This window comes from Lissotriton helveticus, chromosome 1_2 (assembly GCF_964261635.1).
Source record: "Lissotriton helveticus chromosome 1_2, aLisHel1.1, whole genome shotgun sequence".
Taxonomy (NCBI): Eukaryota; Metazoa; Chordata; class Amphibia; order Caudata; family Salamandridae; genus Lissotriton; species Lissotriton helveticus.
The window spans coordinates 364,744,291-364,767,320 of NC_136058.1; the positions used below are offsets into that span (position 1 = coordinate 364,744,291).

Below are 23,030 nucleotides of genomic sequence, written 5' to 3' on the forward strand. Positions count from 1 at the left end.
CAGGTCTCCAGTATCTGATTTTCTGGTGCCAAAGGCTCCCCTAAAAACTGAATTTAGATGCGGTAGGGGAATGTAGGATAGTAGCTAATGGTTACTGACTCTTGCAATACACCCCCTATTTGACCACTTGCTGTGGGAAGTGAGCATAACCCTGTCCTAGAATTCCTAAGTTTTTTCATCACAATGATGGCCACTTCAGAAAAGTCATGTCTACGTCAGATTAGGCTACCTGGGGGTGAGGTTTGGGGACTAAGGCCACTGGGCTGGCCCAGGGACTTTCAGAGGACTCAGTTACCCCTAACTCCAGCATCTTCCTGACTTCAGCTCCGATGCTTTACCTGATTTGGTCAGACTGTCTATACAGTTTACATTTGACAGACAGACACATCATGGACACACGTTAGTCTAACCAGGGTTAAGGAAAAAGAGCGCAGCATACTGTTCCAGTACATGCCTGAAGTCAGGTTGCTGTTGGGTAGAGAGGATGTCGGACAAGATTATTCCATCTACTGACCCATCTTTGGGGCTGTTGGAGAGGAGGTCAGGGAAACGCTCGCACTCTTCTTCCTGATCCTCATCAGTGACCATAAGCATGGCCACATCAGCCCTGTCAGGCGGTTTACATGTGTGACTCTCTTGAGATTCCTGCAAGAGCCAAGGTCCACCAGAGAGGAGACCTCACCATTTCTTTCTAGGATAGGGTGGGGTCCACTCCATTTGTCCTGGAGGGCCCTAGAAGCTTCAGGCTCCAAAACCCACACCTCCTGCCCAAGTTGGAAATCCACCAGTGCAGCCTTTTGGTTATACCAGAGCTTTTCCCATGTACTCTTCAATCCTGGAACAAAGGCCAAGCACATAGTCCTCAATGTCTTGCTTGGGTTCTTTGAGAAGTCTCTCCCAATCTTTCTTCACTAGACGCAATGGTCCCCTGACAGGATGACCAAACAGAAGTTCAAAGGGGGAAACATCTCCTCCGTTCTGTGGTACTTCCCTGTAGGCAAAAAGCAGGCATGGTCTAAAAACATCCCATCTGCTTTTGAGTTTTTCAGGGAGACCATCCATCATACTTTTCATGATCGGTTGTATGATGGAACAACGCATTCCGTTGTAACACATGCCTTTATCACGTATCCGTTACAACGTGAATGCCTTTACCATGTATATCCTTTACCAAGCATGTTTTCACAATGCATTTTCATGTAAGACATGCCTGGCTAAGGCATGTTAAAAGTTTTCCCTAACCTCTGCCCTCAGTCCCTAAACCCTAAATCTACATCCCCAGCGCGAACCCTCCCTCTTAAAAAATTCCAGACCTTTCCATAAACCCTAAATCTAGACCCCCAGCGCGACCCCTCTCCCTGTTGCAAAATTCCCAACCCTTCCCTAAACCCTAAATCTAGACCTCCAGCATTACCCCCTCCCTGTTAATAAATACTCAACCCTTCCTAAACCCTAAATCTAGAACCCTGCGCGATCCCCTCCTAGCCTCCAGCCCTTTTAAAAAATACCCAGCCCCCATCCCGAAGCGTAAATCTGTCCCATGGCCCCCTGATCGTTTAAATAAAGTCAACAAAACCCCTTACCTTTTCCTGACGAGGCAATGCACACACATCCTCGAAAGGAAGCGGAAGGATCCCTTCACTCTTCTAACAACGCCAATAGCCTTTACCACGCAAGTACCGTTACCACCATAGGCCTTTACCACGTACGTTGTTAAAAAAATGCTTTGTGAAGGCTATACGTGGTACCAGTGTACCACGTTGTAATGGCTGTTGCGGAATCTCTCAACAACACCATTTGTTTTAAGTGGTATGGGGTAGTGAACTTATAGGTCACTCCACATTCTGCCCACATGTGTTTCAGGTAGCCAGACATGACGTATGTACCTTAGTCTGACACCACCTCCTTAGGAAAGCCCACGCAGGGAAAGATTCCAATGAGGACCCTAGCCACTGCAGGAGCAGTGGCAGTCCTTAGGGGAATTGCCTCAGGGTACCTGGTAAGATGATCTACTACTACCCGTATGAATCTGTTCCATGATGTAGTTGGAGGGTTTAGGCGACCAACCATGTCAATCCCTAACCTTTCAAGGGGAACCCATACCATTTGAAGTGGAATTAAGGGGGGATTTGGGAGGCCACCTCTCGCAACTGGCTGGACAGGTGGCACAGGAGATACAAAACTTCTTCACCTTCTGAGACATTCATGGCGATTTGAAGGGGGTGACTAACCTAGTTCAAGTTTATGCCTGCCCAAGAAGCCCAGCTAGGCTGATGTCATGAGCCAATGTGAGGAGAAACTCTCAATACTACTGAGGCACTACCACTCTCCTAGTGACACCAGGTTTGGGGTCTCTGGCCTCAGTGTAAAGGCGTTCCCTCCTCCCAATAGGTTCTGTGGGAGCCACTGACATCTCCTTTTTCCTGATCAGGAGCCTGCTTTCTCTAGTTTTCAAGACTAGGGCAGGTTTTGGGTCGAGCTGGGATAAAGTGAGAGGAATCGTGGAGTCCTATGGTCTCTGAGAACAGCGTATTGGTTTGACAATGTTTTGTGCTACATAACATTTAATTTGTGGAACTGTGCCGTAAAAGCAATAAAAAGATTTGTAATAAAAAAGTGTAGGACAGGTCATCTGTCCCTGACACACATCTTCCCTAGAGGGTCACCCTGGGCCCATGCGCTCTGCCGTGCAAGGCCCATGTTCCTGTGGCTCAGTTCCCTCTGGGGCTGACAGGTCTTCTCCCGAAGGAGAAAGAGTCTGAGTTGGTGTCTGTTTAGAAGCTAGTTTCACAGTCTTCTTGCCTTTTCTCTTGGAAGGTTGGTCCATTATTCAAGGCTCCAGCTCTTCCTTTTCATCCTGGGTTTTGCATTGTGGTCTTGTTTTTACATGCACCCATTCGGGTATACTCAGCATAGCTACCTGGGTCCTTCTTTCCAGCTCATCCCATGCTGAGGACTCCAGCTCATTGCCTAGTAGATATTCTACAGGTATTGTAGAGAATTCCACCACCTTCTTTTGGTCGGTAACCCCTTCCCATTCTAAGGATGACATGCGATGTACCTTAGCCTGATTATCAGGACTGTGAATGTCTCACCAGTCAGGTATTGTCTTGGAGATATCAGTTTCTCAGTCACCATAGTGACATTTGTATCCCTCATTGCTTCAACTCTAACCTCATTGATATGTGGCTGTTGTCTGTATTTCTCCAGGTTACTGGGCCAGACAGCCATGGCAGCTACATCCACCAAACCCTCTGAAACTAAAGTTGTTTCAGTAAGCTCTCTGACATGGTCAGGGCTCACCTGGGATCCCGTCTGGAGACTTACCACTGCATTTACTAGAGGAATTATTTTTGTTAAGACAGCCAACGTCTCCAGTTTGGTGCCCATTGGTCTTACAATCAGAGCACAAAGTCGTCTTGGGACCGCCGTTCGTACCCTGTTACCCAAGTTTTTGGAGGCCCTTAGAAGTCTCTTTGTTTTTATCTTTTGCCTAGTTACTATCTTTCCCTTGGTGGTGCTTAGCAAACCTCTTTCCTCTGGTCACCCCCAACCAGTGGTAGTTTTGGTCACTCTTGTCTTGACCCAGTAATCTGCCTTTTTCCCCAGCTCTTGGGTAGAAAGTAGACCTAAGTTTACCAGGTACTGATGTAATTTCTCAGGAACACAATTACTCAACAGATACTTTTTCATAATTACATTATAAAGCCCATCATAGTCGTGCCATAGCTGCCTTTCAACCAGCCACCTAGTGACTTCACTGAAAAATTCTGACTCTGCATTTCTCAAGTCTCCCTGAACCTGATCCTGTTTTCTTCAGTGGTGAGTCCAAAGACCTCAATCAGGGTGTCCTTCATGAGGTCATAGGACTCAGTATCTGCCTCATTCACTGTCAGGAACCTATCCCCACACTTTCCAGAGAACAGCTCCCAGAGAAGAGAGCCCCAATACTTCTTGCCGAGCTGCCTCATTTTAGCAGCCCTCCCAAAGGCTGTAGACCATTTGGTGATATCACTCTGAGTATTTTGGGATAATCGCTTTGTGGATTTTAGGGTTGAAAGTTGTATCCTTCTTATTTATGATTTTGCTGCCACCAGAGATGGGTCCTAGGCCCATCTCAGCTCATTCCATTTCTATAACCTGGAGTTTAGCCTCTTGGCTAGTTTACATCATCTATAGACAACAGTTAATCGTAGTATCATTCATAACAGTCAGTAGTTTACATCACTTGATGTTTCGTAGCTAGTTAAGCGTCAATGCTGAAAAAAAGCAAGTAAGGTTAACAGCGCAGAGTGCCTATATGCAATCACATAACACTGACAGCAGCCATATCCAGCACGCAGTCCATCCACCTTAGAATGCGTCCCAAGTTCTGTCCAATGAAATGGAGTGCAATCAACTCCAAAGACCTCATGAGCTCAACTCTCCCCCATCAACTTACCCTTCTGAATCTGCTGAACTGTCACAGTCTGCTTTACTTCTGGTTATCTTCAGAGATCTTTTAGGCCGGTCAGGTCTGCACTTTGCCCCTGGTGCCCGAGTTCTCAGCATGTACTGTATTTCAACCCTGCTTACATTCCGTAAATCCCCCTGAATCACACTGTTTCTAACAGCCATAGTCTATGCCTTCTCCTCTATGAAGGGACTCAGTGGGTCTGTTTCAGTCTATACCATACTTGCCTTGTTTAAATCCCCCTGGGCCTCTCGCAATTTCCTCTTGTATCTCAGCACCTCTCCCTTCAGCTGGTGGTTGTGGTTCTGGAGGCTGCTTATCAGGTGTCGCATTTCCCTGTTTATTGGACCTGAAACAGGGAACACACAGGGAGATCTGCAAAGGTTGGACTCAGCATTCGCAAAACCTTTGGCAAGAGGATCATAAAGCACACAAAGATGTAAAACTGATAGCATGAACAAATAAAAGCTTCTGTAAGATTCATGGAGACACACGTGCACTCAGTGTCATGAAATGTTCCACATCACATATTTAAGAGGGATATGTAACCTTACGCTGAGTAGCACTGAAGGCAAAACAAATGTTAACATCCTGAAATTAGTCAATAGTCGATCAAAATAAAAATTATGCAAGGGAAGATCCTCAAGAAAAAGAACCACTCAGCGATGGGTTTATGCATTCACAAGTCCTGTATGTCAGATTCCAAGCAGAACTGTGGGCCATTAGAATGATCAACAAACCACCAGTTCTGATGTTGTGACCTGTGGCACATTCACATAACCATGTCTTCACTGTATCACAGTTCCTGCATGTACATTAACTATAGTGACAATTGTTGACAGGCTCACAGTAAATAAAACAGTTCATGAAATACTACCAAAGGGACATAAAACTACGAAATGTGCTGTGTGTTCTACTGAGATGATAACATTTCATGGAAGAGCAGATCTGTGATGATCCACAACAGAAAAACTAAGGCATCATGAGATATGCGTGGCAAGACGTGCTGAAGCCTAGATCTGGACATACCAGCTTGCTCGTTGGCAGCAAGTGTCTGCTCAAATTCAATCCGCAGCATCTCGTACTCTTTCCGCACCTGGGCAAGGGTGTCCTCCAGCTGAATCACCTCAGTTCGGAGCTTTTTGTGTAAGGTAACCTCATCCCGCTGGAAGGCAAAGAGCAGAAGGGAAGATTACATTTCTGGCATCTCGACAAAGAAAAGGAAAAAGAAAGCTATCAAACAGGAGATGGTGCAGAAGAAAGAGAGCAGGGAGGAGTAAAAGAAAAAAAAGAGTGCCATAGACAGAGAGAGAGAAGACGAACCTCTATCATCCAAAAGCCCACAAGAGCAAAGACAGTGGGAGAGAACATTAAAAGAAAGCGCAACTAGGGGTGGAAAGGAAAAAGCAATCCTGAGGCAATATTACTAAAAGAACTGCTCGGAAAAAGATGGCGTAGTGCACCCACTGTAAAATCTGAATAAAGCTCAAAGTGGCATAGATGAGGGGCATTACCTCTATGAGATCGACCTGCCGCTGGTGGGTAAGCCGGGTGGCATGCAGGAGTGTGCGAGCCTCATCTAGCTGTGTCTTGAGCTGCAGGCTCTCGTTGTAAAGGACAGAAAACTGAGACTGCATGCAGCGGTACTCCGGAGACTCCTTCACCACCTCTTCTACAGCCATCCGCAGCTCTGCCTGGAAAAGAAACAGAGCAGCATTTTTTTTAGCCTTTTACAGTCATCATGCATACCCTTTACTTGGGTTCAAATGTAATTGAAAACGTCCATATCTGTCCTATTGCAGGGCCATTTTATTAGCAGAAGTAGAAAAACCCACATATATTACAGAAAGAATTGTACCAGTATCCATGTTACTTCTTTACTGATTTCAGCAACAAAAGCAGTGTCTGTTCAGCTTTGGTTGCAAGCCCATGGATGACCAGCTGCTAGCAACTCCCTGATGCCTTGTTGGAAAATTCGCATCTTGTTAGCAGAAGATCTCCTGGACTACAAAGAGCAGTCTTGCCCTCTGATGTTAGGCAAAGTCCAAAGCTTGTGCTACAAACTAGGCCTGCCACTAACCCTTTCATTCTTTGACTACAGCAATACCCTCTAGATGTTTTTTAAAGAAACTGAACCTGATACATACAATACATTCAGATCCAGACAATGGCAAACACTCAGAGACGGGTAGTACTTGCATCTAAACACAATACAGAACACGCCTCCTACGTAGAAATTCTAACAAGCATTGTTCAGCTAGAACCGGCACTGTACAATCAGTACAATGAGCATGACCTGGTGTGTATTATTTCTCTTTCATCTATTCCGTCTCTTGCTGCCCTTGTCTGGGACAAGGAAGCGGAAGATCCTTGCAGATAGCTTTTGTCTAATTAGGATGGCCTAAAGGCACTTAGTATCTGTACTGGCCAAAGGAAATGCTTCCCAGATATAGAAATGTTATGGTAGATCATCTTGTAATTTGTATTGTAGCGGGAAGCCACCACTGAGGCACTGTAGAACTCGCACTAGAGTGCCACGAAGGGAACACTGTGGGTGCTGTGTCCATGAAGTCCTCTACAGACCATAGACCAGTGAAGAGCAGTGTAAAATATCATCAAATGCAAAGCATGCAGAGGGGGGTAAATATTTGCCAAAATGATTATGAAGCCTGTAAACATGCCGGCGCTACCTGAATACGACCACCAAAGGATTTAGGATCCTATGCCAGTCTGACGTTCCTTCCCAAAGGTGTATTCATAGAGCTCAGTGGAACATTAATATCAGGTGTGTGGTGAACCGGAGAAGCAAATGCTAAAAATCTCCTCAAGGCCTAGTCAACAGTCAACAATAAATCTGCTCTGGCCCAAGAGGCGAGCCTGTGCTATATAATGTCTCAGTAGATAGCAGGAGTACAGCAAATTGGGGATTTTAAGAACGACGCAGTGACAATGGCACCTATGGTATCTTATACTAGATTTACTATAATGGTTGGCCTTCACTGGAACGGGAAAAGCTCTGGGAAGATGACTGGACAGGCAGATGTAAGTGATGTCAGAGAAGGTTAAAGAGAACAGGATTTGTTTGGTAAAGAAGGGCTATGCCCGGTCTGCTTTGTACACACCTTAAACTCCTTTTATCTTTAGCCAGACACTTGGAAGAAGTAGTTTCTGTCCTGTAACTCCAGTTCTGTAGTAGGGGTATCTCTGTTATAGTCATAATCTAGTGAATAGTCCCGCCCATGTGCGTGGACCCCGGAGCAATCAAAAATAATCTCTTAAGCTGTCAAACCATGCAGAACTGCATCAACACTTGAGAGAATTTAAAGACAGATAATGCAGCCTATATCCACAGGCTACACTGTCCAGTACTTCAACCAGAAATTCCACCAAAATCCACAAACAGCACAGCCTGTCCAGATTTCTCCATAGAGAAAAACCTTGCCTTTAACAGCAAAACCCTCTGGAATGATAGAGAGGAAGAAGTGGACAGACAAGCCCCATAGGCTGCCATTATGTGGCTCAGAACAGGATACTGTGCCTTTAAGAGTACTTTCCAGAAGTCTCACAGTATCCCAGAATGCACTGCAGGTCCCTTTTACTTTCAGTTCTTTTTGAAGGCATAACACGCCAGACCTGTAGCATTTCTTACATGAATATCTCTCTCCACCGGGGAGGAGGGCGGGCGCTTATGACTATAACAGAGATACCCCTACTACAGAAATGGACTCCTTCTGTAGTAGGGGATCTCTGTGTATAGTCATAATCTAGTGACTAGAATGGCAAGCCCATCCCCACACCAAAGCGGCAGTGGAGGAAAGAGAAATAACACCACTACTGTGCGAAAAGATTTTGCAGCAAAGCCTGCCCAACCTGAGCGTCTGCCCTGGCATCAGTGTCCAGGCAGTAATGCTTAGCAAAGGTATGGACCGACTTACAAGTGGCCGCCTTGCAGATTTCTGCAATTGGAACATTACGGAGCAAAGCAGTCGTGGCAGCTTTGCCCCTGGTGGAATGAGCCTTAGGTTTACCCCCTAAGGTCTTATTAGCCTTTTGGTAACACAATTGTATACAGGACACAATCTACCTCGAGATGGACTGTTTAGAGTTAGCAAGACCTGTCCTGACTGATCCATAATTGATAAACAATTGGTCTGACCTACGAATATCCTTCGTTTTATTCAGATAAAATTTCAACACGCTCCTGACATCCAGGGAATGCAGGGACATTTCCGCTGGAGAGGAAGGATTCTGAAAAAACGTAGGTAAAGTTATGGTCTGGTTAACATGAAAATCGTATATAACTTTTGGAAGAAATTTAGGGCGAGTACGCATAACAACCTTAGCAGCATAAAAAACAGTATAAGGTTCTTGGCAACACAACGCCTGAATTTCACACACCCTGCGGGCCGATGTAATGGCCACGAGGAACGCCGCCTTCCAGGACAGGTGCTGCAACGAAGCCTCATGAATAGGTTCAAAAGGCTCCTTCATCAATCTGGACAGCACCACATTCAATTCCCATGAAGGCGAAGGAAGCCGGACAGGAGGGAACACTTTCTTCAAGCCTTCCAAAAAATCTTTGATCACAGGAATCTGAAAGAAGGAAGTCTGTGAAGAGCATTTCCTGTAGGCAGTCAGCGCCGCCAGATGAACCTTAATGGAATGGACATTAAGGCCACACTGCGCCAGATGTAGAAGATACGGAAGGATGACATCTTCCTTACACGTCATCGGGTCATAGTTCTTGGACTTGCACCAGATGCAAAACCTCTTCCACTTGTAAGCATAAGAAGTCCTAGTGGAAGGTCGCTTAGCCTCCTTCAGTCTTCAGTATGTCCATGCAATCTTCTGGTAGATTCAGATGGCCATATTGCACTATCTCAGGAGCCATGCCGCAAATCTCAAAGACGAGAGGTTGGGGTGCAACATCTGCCCCCCGAACTTCGTGAGAAGGTCCGGCCTGCACGGCAGCCGTATGTGAAGAAGGAGAGACCGGTGAAGCAGGTCTGTGAACCACCACTGTCTTCGCCATTCCGGGGCAATCAGGATCATCCGCGCCCTGGACTGGGACAGTTTGATGAGCACCGCCGGAATCAGGGGAATGGGTGGAAAAGCGTACAGAAAGCTGTTCGACCAGTGGATCCATAACGCATTGCCCAGCGTCCCCGTCTGGTAGTACCTGGAGGCGAAGTCTCGGCATTTGCTGTTTTCGGCGGTGGCGAACAGATCTACGTCTGCAGTCCCCCACCTTGCAAAGACTTCTCCTAGTACTTCGTCGTTTATGACCCATTTGTGGTTTTCCTGAATCAGTCTGCTCAGTGCGTCTGCCTGAACATTCTGCACACCTGTTAGATGGGTAGCCGTTATCGTCAGTCCTCTGGCTAGAAGCCAGTGCCAGATCACCTGCGCCTCCTGCGACAGAGTGCGCGATCTCGACCCCCCCCTGCTTGTTGAGGTAATACATCGTGGTCGTATTGTCAGTCTAAACAAGCAGAGAGTTGGTCCGGAAGGACGGATGAAAGGCCTTCAGTGCCAAGTAAACAGCTCTGAGTTCCAGGAAATTGATGTGGTACGTGGACTCCGTCGGGGACCACATCCCTTGAATCTGTAAGTCTCCGGAGTGCGCCCCCCAGCCGTGGAGAGACGCATCTGTCACGATAGTGTTGTGTTTCTATCTAGGACCCTAATTCGATATTCCTGATTTATGCCCTGATATGGTTATAATAAATAATATCCTTATAGAGGCATAAGAATCATATCCATATTTAGTAATAGCCCATGCAGTCCAAATAGAGGGGAGAGGGTTTGGCCTAACGGCTAAGGCGCTCGACCTCGGACCTGGGGTTCTGGGTTCGAGTCTCGGTAACAACGCCAAAAACCTCCTGTGATTCTGGGCAAATCACTTAATCTCCCCGTGCCTAAAAAAATGAAAGTGTGTCCTCATGTAACGTAACTGGTGCTATGTAAAGCGCTCTGATACCTGATTCGGTGCAAGTCTAGTTCGCGCTATATAAAACTCTGCAAAAAAAAAAATACGGCAAGGCTACTCCCCTAGACTCCTAGAAAGTACAACGCGTTCTTTAAACAAACCAAGCCTCCAGCAGCCCGGGAAATCCACCTGCTCTTGTTTTGATTTGCACATGAACTCCAAGAGTTAAGAAAGAACTATTAGTTCTTAGTGACGTCTTATGTCCAACCTTACGTCAAACCCGGCACCTTTCACGTATAAATATACCAACGTTGCCTTAAGCAAGCACACGGTGGTTTGGAGCAGAGCGGCTATCTACTTGCCCGGAAGCCCAGCTGATGCGAGAGCCGAAGGAAGCCGCCCATCCCTTTTGACGCACTGAGAGAGATGCTGTCTTTTTCTCCAGCCGAGAAAATTCAGCTCCGGTGTTTCCAGTCACCCTTGCGGGTTGCTGGGATATCGAGTCCTGAGAGAGAGATATAAGACCTCCTACATTCTATTACCAAGGTATGGAGCTGACTAAACCCTTGAGAGAATTCTTGATTCAGATCCTTGGTAAAAACCTAACTTAACTTAAACTGCAACTTACTTACTCCTTCCCACGTATTAGGCTTAGGTCAGGTACACCGGGGTAGGCGTATCTTAGAAGCACCAGTTGAGTACGTTAGTCAATGTTTTTATGTGTGTGTATATATTTTATCCATTTTAAAGTATCATATGGCTAAGAAACCATATCAATGCTTTTACAGTATTATTTCATAATACTCCTTTTTCTGTACGTACTTTACTTCATGATAAGTATTGCAATTGTGGCAATTCCTTTCTCTTGCATGAGAAAGAGGACTGCTCAATAAATAACACCTTTTATTGAAAACGCCTGTCTCTCTCTTTCTCTGCACTCTGGTGAAACTAAGTATGCACGATTGACTGAGTGAAATAACCGTCCATTGTTTTCACACGACTCTAAAGATACACTCTTTATTCTGAGGGAGCAAAGTGGTCATGTTTATGCGGTTGTCAGAAGCTAATCCCTTCTTGTCTAAATCCGGGGAGTTAACTCTTTCCTGAACATTCGAGAAAGTTTCTAGCGACCTCTGAGCTAGCTGGCAAAACTAATTAAGTCTAATATAGTCAGTAGAGACCTAGTCGACCTCAGTCCTACGTCTACACTACTGTTTATATCATTCCAATGCGCAGAGCCTATTGGGAATATAGGAACTACACTACATGGCGCCCAACGTTTGGTAAGGCGATAAGCAAGACATTAGAGTAACTCAGTCGTGCTTTTTCACACAGACCCCTTTTTCCCGTAAAAACTCCAAAAGACGTCTGGAGTGGGTAAAAGGTTAAAATCCGCCGGAACTTAGTAGGAAGAGATTCCTATGTATAGTTTTTGGTTTAGTCAACGTTGAAGGATACAGTGTTCCAAAATATTGCGCACCTAATCTTTGTTTCCCTGAAACTTGATCTGCAACAAAACTTTCTGTCAGTAAAATGGGGGGAAGTGAAGACGAAAGAGAGAGAGCTAGGTTAGCAGCTCAACTCCTAGCGGATGACACAAGTCTCCAAGATGAAGACCCGAATGCTATAATCATTCCGGTAAATGTAAGAAGAACTATAACTAAAAAACTTATAGAAAATGGAGTATCATCACGAGGTGGTACAGTCATATTCGTGGTAGAGGCCCATGAATATCGGCAGACAGAGGTATTCTAATCATGGATAAATTTCCCAGCAGCACATGCTGTAACACACGAATTCCACTATTACAAAATAGGGAAACCTCCGGATGAATATGCTCCTTTCGAGGACGTTGAAATCCCACTAACTTACCAAGAGCACCTGCTCTGGTTTAATGGCGCTGTGAAACTGTGGGCTGGACGGACCGGAATAACAGGCGGGGAGGCCGAATGTAGTGAGCTATGGTCAAGGATTTATTTGTTGATAGTGCACACAAAGTCTGGATCAAAAGAATTTGCAGGGAAGAAATGCCGCCGAGAAGCTCCCAGCCGGGAGGGTGTGGATGTTGAGTGGATATCCGGGTTGTGGTCCTCTGCGGGGCTGTTGTCGTCAGGGTACGGCCGGTTGATGGGTCTCCTCGGAGATATGTAAGAGAGAGAGTACAGGGGTTAGTCCCGTCCAGTAAGGACTACTGAGTACTTCCACCGTCACCGGGAAGTGAAGGGCCAGGTTATGAATGTGGGGAAGGTGGGAAGGGTAGGTAGGGATAAGACCAATCAGCAAGCAGGAGGGTAGTGTGATGGGAGGTGTCCGGGATAAGTGCGAGGTTTTTACGTACAGTGCTCGTGATACTTCTCTTAAGGACTAAGGCGAGTGCGGGGTGCTCGTGAGGCTCTATATACAAGATTTTACAGTCAATTACACTATTTACACTAAGGGACACGGAGAAGGATAGAGTGTACTCACGTGCCCCGCCGTAACTCTCATCCGAGTTACGGCCGCTCTCCAGCCACCTCCGGAGGTCGCCACCAATCCTCCGTCCACAGGTCTTCTTCCTCGTTCTCTTCTCCAATCTCCGCCTCCTCTCCGCTCTCCTCCTTCCTTCTGCTCTCCGTCGGGGGTTCCGCGCCATTCGCTGTCTCCTGCCACGAGTCCGCTGGGCTGAACGATGTTTCCCCGTTCCTGCCGTCTTTTCTATGTTCCCGGCGGACTGCAGTGGACGAGCTTCCGGTTCCAGATGGGTCGGGTTCCGGGTCGCCGGCAAGGGTTCCGCTTCCGGTATCCTGTTGGTCTGTTTCCGGGTCTTCGTGGGTTAGCGGATCCTGTGGGCAAAGAGAGGATGTCCGGTGACCAAGGGACGCTGTTCCTCCCGGTGTGGGGGTGTGGCCCCCCCGACTACACCGCCCTTCCGACGAGGTAGGGACCACTGGTCTTCCACAGGCGCCCTAAAACATCAAAATCACATCAGCAGGCTCAGTCCACTAGGTAGACCAGGAGCCACGTGGCCGGTTCTAGCCAGCTACACACCACATCCAGACATTGAAACAATGTCAGACCAGGAACTTTTAGCTCAGCTAAAACTGCTAATTAAAATACATAGACAATTGGTCCAATATGTAATGCGGACTTCAACAGTCCAACCAGCAATAAAAATTCCACAGACCACCCCTCACCAGGGGAACACAAAGAAAATCACACCACAGAATATACAATCAGCCATTGGCAAAATACCCGCAAAACGGGAACAAATTCCATTCTGGTTAGCACAAAAAATCACTCAAATAGAGGCAGTATTTCCTGATACTACACCTACTGAGAAACACAGAATTCCGACTGTCTTCCAATGGGGATCGCACCACATGTGGAGGATTGTGACACTTGGGGCACAGTCTTTGCTTCGATATACACAAAAACACATGGTGTTCCGTCTATGGCGGTAATACCAGATGTGCGAAGACAGATTCAAAATTAATACGGTCCAGAACCTGCTTTAACTCTGGGTATGAAATTACTGAAAGACTTCAAGCAGGTCTCGGCTATATTATTAGCCAACATAAAAGGAGGAGCAGCATCTGTGGCGATCCGCCAGAATTTGAAAGAAACAGATATAGCAGAACAACCATTTGAACTTGTCAGAATCATAGAAAAATCCTATGAAGAACTAGGAAGAGATAGTTTGGTGGGAAACCGGTAAAACCCCAACTAACTGAAAATCCTGAAAAAACCTTTATTAAAAATAATCTGAACACTTCAAAAAAGAGTTGGGATGGTAATAAACAATCTACTCCCAGAGAAAAACGATTCCAGTCCAGAGGAAGGTCTCCTCAATGGAGAGATAGATCTCCGGATCGAGGACACAAGTCTCCCCAGAGGGAGCCCTCTGAGAAAAGATACAACCTTAGAGATAGGGATAAATTGAGAAAACCAGATAGATAAAGATATTGATACACGTCCCTCTCGATCTTTTCAGACTTCCTCACAGAAATCGGAAAGAAGAGGACAGTCAGAACACAAGGAAGAGCACGTAAAGTCCAAAGACAAGGAACCTGCTCATCAAAGTAAAAAATTACAATTTCTAAGAAAGAAGGTAGCCAGTATTAAAATAAAACATGCAGACGATACTGAGGACACAACTGGAAAACGGAGAGTGGGCCCAGACAATGCTAGACAGCGCAGCAGAAGTGACCATAGCTCGCAAGATCCTGATGAATCTTCTGGAGACAGTGGACACAAATGAATACATTCAAGTGGAAACTGCAGACACCAGAGTTAGCAAACCCCATAAATTATACGAAATACCATTGCAAATAGAGGGGGACAAAACTAGGAAAATAAGGGGTCTCTTTTGGAATAACCTTTCGAAAGGCTATGACATCCTGTTAGCTGAGAAAGACTGGCCACCAGAGTTTGTCAGGGAGTGCCCTCATGGCGAAGAAATGATTATGCCTGCCTTCTCAAATCATATTCCAATTCATAAAAAATACACATTAGCAAGAAAATGGGCAGTGGCTAAAGCTCCTGCATTATATAAAAATCATGTAGGATGGGATGAGGATTTTCCTCCTCACAAAATCCAGTTAAAAAATCAACCCACTGCACCAAGGCAGTACCCAGTTTAGCAAGAAGCTAAAAAGCAAGTCAGGGAGATCTTAGATCAACTTGAATATCAGGGGGTGATTGAAACATGCACCTCACAAATGAACAATCCTTTGTTTCCAGTCTCCAAGCCAGACGATTCATATTGTCTAGTTTTGGATTACAGACACCTAAACTCCTGTTGCAAAACATTTGCAGTACAAAAGTCACACAGTGCAGCACTAATGAATAACATTGTGCGTAAAAAGTATAAAACGACGTTAGATATCTCTAATGGATTCTTTTGTCAAAACATTGCACCTGAAAGCAGGTATTTGACCGCTTTCTCAATAATGGGGTCGCAAAAACACTTCTGTCGACTCCCACAGGGATTCAAGAATAGCCCAGGATTATTCTCAGCAAGGGTAACAGAGTTACTACAAATATATGATGATGAGGCAATATCTTATGTCGATGACATCTATCTCACAGATGATGACCTTGAGACACACTTGAAAAGAGTGAACACCATAATACTTGGGTTTGCAGCTGAGGTTTACAAATTCAACTTTAAAAAGTCACGAATTGCCCATCTACCTGTCCTATTTTTAGGATATGAATTATCAAGTGAAGGCAAAAGCCTAGCACAAAACTTCTTAGAGAAGTGTGCTGTACTCCTAGCACCTAAAACGCTGAAGAACTTACAATCAATACTAGGTTTCCTGAATTTCGGAAGACCATGCATTCTAAATTATGCAGAGAGGGTTAAACCTCTCTATGAATTAATAAAACCTGATTTCAAACCAAGCAATTGGACTCAGAAACACACCGAAATTTTAAGATTATTGCAAACAGACATGTTGGCTAAAACAAAATTGCAAACTCGCGAAAACATACGCAACCTTGTAATCCGAGTCATCCCAGGAAGATGCGGATTCACGTACCTGACCTCTAATGAGGGAGAAACTGTACCAATAGCTTACAAATCACATTTGCACACACAAGCTGAAATGAGATTCTGTTCTACTGAAAAAATTCTAATAGCGGTCCAAACTGCTGTAGCAAAAGAAATAGTCCAAGCCCAAGGCAGGAAGATAACTGTTTTAACAGCAGAGTCAGCCCTTGAGGCATTAACAAGCCCACGCAATTTGAATGCTGTGGCATTAGATCCAAAATGGATACAATGGGAAAATTCTCTTGCTGCAGAAGACGTAAAATACTATTTCGACCCGAAAATGAAAAAACTTGAAGATCTAGAATATGAAGAAGAATATCCTCTGCCAATCGAACTTCTGCCTATCGAACAGTACACATGTGTAATCTACATGGACAGATTTGCACAACACTACGATGTAGAGAAAAAATCCTACAACGGAGCGTGCGCGATTGTTAAAGGTTCCTGGCGCTTTGGTAAATTCGGACCAATAGTCACCAAAATTAAATCACTCAGAAACTGTTCAGCTCAGCGAGCTGAAATAAGATCTTTAAAGATGGCGCTTGAAAATGCCGATCGCGAATTCCCCACACTAATAGTGTGCGATTCGCATTACTGCGTCAAGTCTTACAATAATGACATGCAGACATGGATCAAAAACGGTTACAAAGATGACACAGGTGCTACAATAAGGCATAAAAAGCTTTGGGAACAAGTAGTTCTTTTGCAGAAAGAACTACAAAAGACTCACGTGATACTTACACTGAGTCATCAACGTGATGGCGTTCATGTTGCAGGGAATTCATTGGCTAAAAGAGCCACAGCGGAAGCGGTCCAACGGGCTTCCGTAGCCACAAAAAAGCGTTCTAAAAAATACAAAGACGGAGAAACCATGCTAGTGGTAAAAGCCTAATTAAAAGGCGACTATGCAGCATTACCTCTCGGCTATCCACTCAATTATACATACACAATAGATGCAAACTCCGTTCCTTTTGCTCAAGTCCCTGGAGTGGGGGATAGAGTAATTCCAAACACAAACCGGAGAGTCTTTTTAATAGCAGACGCACACATGGGAGAGGGTCTAAGGCACCTAGAGATCGTGAAATCTCTAAAAGAATTACAATCAGAATACTGGTGGCCGGGGATGAGCTTGCAACATTACAAATTTGCAAAAGATTGTCCTCGCTGCAAACAAGATCGCAGTCGTGAACCGGACCAGACTAGTGCCAGGACACCTCTATTAGAAAGCATAAGGCTATCTATACGCAAAAATCCAGCAGGAGAAATGCGATCCCATAAATATTAAGACTAGATTTACTTAAAATGCAGACTCCAGCGCTCGGCTGACGCCAGAACTGTTATACAAAGATTTGCGAGTCTTTACCGGCACATACGCAATTGGCATGCTACATTCTGACCAGTGTCCTGCGTTTAGCTCTAGAACTTACAAGGAGGCCATGGCCAGCATGGGCATTGCATTGCAGTACTCTTCTCCATTCCATCCTGAGGGAAATGCGGTAGTGGAAAGTAAAAAACGGGACATAAAGCAATCTATAATGGCGAGGGTATTAGGTTCGGGTGATGGGTGGGTCAAACATTTAACAAGTGTCCAACGTAGTCTTAACAATCTGCCAAGAAATTCTCTAAATGGTCTCACTCCCTATGAACTATTGTTCGGTACTAGAATGCATATCCAGGACTTAGATAGTCACACTTCAGTGGTAGAAGAAAAAGCCTTTGATATCAAAGACCGTTTGGCTATTTTACAGGACATAAAATGAAACAAGAAGAAGTCTGAGTAATATAAAGTTAAAGCCAACAGCCACTGAAGAGAAACCACCTGTCCCAGCAAGACCTGTCTGGATTCCAAAGATTGGGGATCTAGTCAGAGAGAAGATCGCGGTGAAGAAGGAATTTGGGCCTTCTTACAGAAAAGCAGTACCTGTCTTAGCTGTCAGCGGAACAAGATCAGTAGTACTACCGCCCCTTGCTGGTAAAAAGGAGAACAGAGTTGTATCCATCGACCTGGTAAAACCACAATCATGTGGCCAATAATAAGTAGTAGGCCCAGTGGACTCCCAAGAAATAGCAGAAGACCAAATCTTGCTACAATCCAAGAGGTTCAAACTGAAAGACTAATCACTTTTGATAAACCTGCAGTGAACAAAAAAGGACTATGCAACAAAGCCATGGAACTTGTGCCTCTTGAAACCAAAATTGCAACAGTTCGTCAAGAAACACCTGTCTACAATGATGTAGCATCGGACTATACTAATGTCCCAAAGAAAGATCCAAAGACTAAAGAAAATCTGGAAACAATTCCAACAATTGACAGAACTGCATCTGGCTACTTCATCAATTTCGATGACTTTTCTGATGATCCAAGTGAACATGAAGAAATGCCAGCAACTAAAACTTTCAAAGACAAAGTAATTGAACTTTTTCATCAACTCAAAGAAACATATCTGATTTCTCCATGGATTGAATTTTGGATTGTGTTAGGTGTACTTTTCCTCCTCCTTTGGCTCATCATGGTTCAATGTTTGGGAAAATTCATTGAAGGAAAATACAGTACAATGGACACAGCAAGTCAGAACATCAACTTGGTCCTAAAGCCTCACAAATCATCTCACATCGAGAAAAGAGAACTGTCATCAGTGAACATCACAGCCAATCCAATACCCGGTGGGGTAGCATGGGACAAAACGGATTATGAAATCTATGGCAGTCTATACATTTTTCTTTAATTCTTCAAAATTCTTTCATGTCTCCAAGAAGTTTTAGCAAAATGTTCTAGTAAGTATTTGACTTGTGTATGTGGCCAATAATAAGTAGTAGGCCCAGTGGACTCCCAAGTACTTTCTCTGATGATTAGGACTTTGAAAACATTAATAATATGATGTCAGATTTAGTAATGTCAGCAAAATTCACAGAACATGATTATTTGCAGGGTTCATCAAATTATGAAGAGTTATATTGCTATAATCATTATGGTCATCAATATTTGCATACATCTGCTCAACCTAGAAATGTTTTAAATTATAACCAATGGGAACATTGTGCAACACCGCCTAAAGGCAGCTCGAAAACATTTTATGTGAAATTCCCATACTTCTCAGGGTTTAACAACAGTGATGCAGAAACGTTTTATTTTAAAATGTTAAATAAGACAGAAATGAAAACAATGTTGTTGTTTTTTATATTTATTTTTATTAATTATAACACAAGAGAAGAAATGTACATATCGGGTGTCATCATTTGGAGGAACATACTGTGATGGGGAACGGGCAAATGATTTGAGGATATACACAGCAGTTATAGACATCTGAAAATCAACAATGCCAGCTTAGAGCTGGGGCTAAACAATACAGTACAGATAACCTTAAGCGAACAGCATCGGAACCCGCCCGCCATTAAGACAGGATATTAAAATCTAACATTCGACACCCAGATATGAGGAACTAAGCGGCTCAGGATAATATGCCACATCTCTTGTGAAGAAGGGAAAAGGGAGAAAGAAAGGCCATAGAACATAATAAAGGAAAAATAAAATAAAAAAACCTTAGCCCCCCACCCTGCACCCCTGCAGATGGCTACGACCTAACCCCACTAGCAGCGTGCCTGTCGCCCACTAAAATAAACCCCAAGGAAGGGAAAAGATGGAGGAGGAAATGTCATACAATACAATACGAGCTCCCGGACTCCCCTCCCCCCGCCAAAAGCGGACAGCCCCTACCGTCGTACAAAGCGAAGGAAAGCAGACTAATAAGCAAACAGATAGGGGAGTCACAAACGAAAGAGAAGACCTTCCCGCCCAACCCCCGGCACAACAGAGGCAGCAAATCCCTTATCAAACAGAGCAATTGTACCAAACCCAGACGATCAGACTTCCATCTGGCCCCTACGCTCACAGACACCACCCAGCAGAGCCAAAAGATAGTCACTGTACCGAACTCAGACAATCAAATTAAACCCTGGCCCATCGCACAAACCCCATCCGGTAGGACCGACATAGTAGCAAAAGAGTCAAAACGTTGTAAGAAAAGAAGACCTATACTGCTGGAAAGGGTCAAAAATGTTAAGTCTCGAAGTCTCCCGGATACACGAAAGTCAGTCAGAAAAGTATGAAAGGAAGCCTCCAGAAGCGAAGGAAAAGATGAGTCCTGCGCGGGCGATGATTCTGCCGGTCGTGCTGGTTGTTCAAGGGCTCCGGCAACGTCCCGCTGCACTCGTGCATAGACAAATGGCACCAGGTCTCGATTATGTTCGGGGTTCTCCTCTCGAGTTAGATCAAGCTTCGTGGGGGTCACCGTATATTGCAGGTCTGACACAGGGCTGGAGTCCGGTCTCAAACACACAGTCTCGACGTTTACGGCCAATTTGTAGAAGATAGCCTCCATTTGCAAGTGTAGAGCACCAATGGCGGCCATTACGGTCCCCAGTGATGGTCCACACATCGTCCGATCCATCGCTGCTTGCACGATAACTGAGCAGGTCCTTAACCCCGGAGGCCGGCTACTCCGGGGAAACAAACAGGAGCAGGATGGACGGAAGCGACGGGCGACTTGTAGGCTTGGCGCTCTTTACACTGTTGCCGCGAGCGGGGGCCCAACCCGCGGACCCCGCGGACGCTACATGGTCCCCGGGACCTGGCCCCCCACCCACCTCAGCAAACACGTCTCGACGCCGTCTGTCAAGTATTCGCCGGGACCAGAAACCACCACCAGGATCGAAGAATAAATTTCACTCCGATGAGACCTGACTCCGACAGATACCCGCGGCCGATGTTGTTCAACTGAAACCCGTCTGGGTCAGTACTCGAGGCCCCGGCTTACACACTGGAGTAGGCCCAAAAATGAAAGACGGTGTAACTTCGTCAACCAGTACGAGAAAAACTCCGGGAATGCCCCCCTGGGCTCAGCAACGATTCAGACACCCGGGAGTCGGGCGGGAGGTCAGGATTAATTGCAGGATAGGTCCGCCAGCGACGGAGGTCGACGGAGCCGGGAGCTTATGCGGCCATCTTGTTTGCTAGCGTAGCTCCTCCTCCAATGAAAACAATGTTGACAAACACTAAATTGATATATTCAGAAACATTTTATGAAAAAATGACTACATTTGGTTTTGAATTTTGGAAAAACAACATTGAAACAAAAACCATCTGGGGTACAAAAGACTGGCAGGTCCAAGGTTTAGAAGCATTATTTAGAGCCTGCATGATCCCTGAACAGATAATATTCCTGAATGACACAATTCAGCAGACAACTTGTCTTGGTTTAGCCAAGATAAAAGACTTAAATAAACCGTCTATTCCGAAGGCAATACCTGATAGTAATAGCACTACAGATGTGGAGATAGACGTATCCCATATATTACACCAAAACAGAACAAATCCTGATTGGAAACAATTGGTTGATCTGGCCCACAGACACAAATAACTGTCGAGATAGATTCCTGAACAAAATACAGGGGTTTAAACAGAACAGGCCAGACCCAAGATATTCTCAGAGACAACATCCAGGGATAGTTACAACATACAGTGTAGGGAAACTATGCCTCGAATGGCTACAAAAATCCACACTGGTTGAAATTAAGCAACACTTGACTTTACTTAAAGACGGTGCTGACTTGCAAGATTTCATAATGGGACCTCGCAAACAGCGTCAAAAACGTTTCATAGCGGCTGGTATATAGGCTGCATACAACGAAGCTTGGAAAGAAACACAAATTGAAACGGCAGAAAAAATACGAGAAATTGATCGTATTAATTTGGAAAAATCACTTTCTGTAGTGGACAATGGGTTAATGACTCTGTCCTCCAGAATATATTCACTGGACAGCATTGTATCATCTGCTATTGATATAATAGAGCAGGACTTGCTAATGTTACAACATGGTCAGTCCCAATTGCATTCTATTGTACAGCTTGGCTGGACGTTGCAAAATCTGCGTTCAGGCTACGTGCCATGGCGTTTAATCAACACAACGTCATTATTCTCTATCTTTAACCTTACTGATAAACAAATCAGTTTGGCACAAAAAGGAGCAGACTATACGATTCTGAGCATTGAAAAACTTGAAAGATTACCATTGACAATGTCGGAAAGACCTGTCATTGAATGGATAATACACGGAACAATTACAATTCCGATAACAACTTTCCAGTTTAAATTTTGCCAAGAGTATATACCAGCAGGCCAGTATGAAAGGTTGGGTAAAGGATACATCAAATCAACCTGGGATTTACCTTACACACACAAATGTTATAGTGAAGGAAAAAAGGAAGTATTCCTTAGTGGTAATAATTGTAAAAAATCACCAAGTGGTACACTTCTGTGTCAAGGTATTAACTTGCATGGAGCCTGCGAAGGGTCTTCAAATAACCTTTCATGTCACCTGCATCGCACTCCTGCAAAACAGATAGAGCCATTTTTCAGACAGCTTTCCAACGGCAGTTATGTTCTAATAAGTGACCACAGCTGTTGTGGCATGGTGCCAGGAAAAGCCTATCTTGTATCCGTCACTTCCAGGGTCATTTGCAGTATGCAAGTATTGTATCCACACAGCAATCCAGACATGGAGGCTGCGTTATAGCCTTCTTTGAATATCTCTTCTACTCGAATTGATACTTTAAGCACAATGAAGTCAATTCTTTTACAGACAACTGTGCCTTTAACCTCGTCCAAAGAGACGTATGAACTGCAAGTTGCAAGGACAGCGGCAGAGATACATTCCCATTTATCAACAAATTGCCCCGTCCATTTCGTAGAAATGTTAAGTCAAATCTTAAACATGTCTGATACCAGTGGCATCGCACATGTATTTAAGCCAATTTTTTCGGGATTGTTAGCACCCTTTGAAACAGTTCTGGGCATTTTTCTGAATTTTGTCCATTCGTTATTTGGCGGCCTGCCTCTACTTTTGGGACTCGTAGCAGGAATTTTATTTTTGATCCTTGTGCTCCGATATGTCATGGCAAGCCACAGACAAGACTCCAGGAACGATGAGAGAAACGATCCTAGCTATACGCTACCGGGACCGCATCACTAAAGTCCTCGGATTAGCCCGGCTAAGAGATCTAAGTGCAACACGGCTTCTTTCATTCAGACCAATCTGGCAAAATTGCATCTTATCTGTGC

At 44.8% G+C, this 23,030-nt stretch overlaps 1 protein-coding gene across 2 annotated transcripts in view; it reads right to left on the reverse strand.

Annotated features, from left to right (window-relative positions):
* RNF20 (ring finger protein 20) overlaps positions 1-23,030 on the reverse strand; it is a 223,437-nt gene that overhangs the window by 142,792 nt on the left and 57,615 nt on the right. For both annotated transcript variants that reach the window (XM_078672289.1, XM_078672296.1), the window contains exons 10-12: positions 5,968-6,147; positions 5,483-5,618; positions 4,681-4,802 (exon numbers count right to left, since the gene is read on the reverse strand). In XM_078672289.1, the coding sequence (XP_078528415.1) occupies positions 4,681-4,802; positions 5,483-5,618; positions 5,968-6,147 (438 nt within the window). The remainder of the gene's footprint in view (positions 1-4,680; positions 4,803-5,482; positions 5,619-5,967; positions 6,148-23,030) is intronic.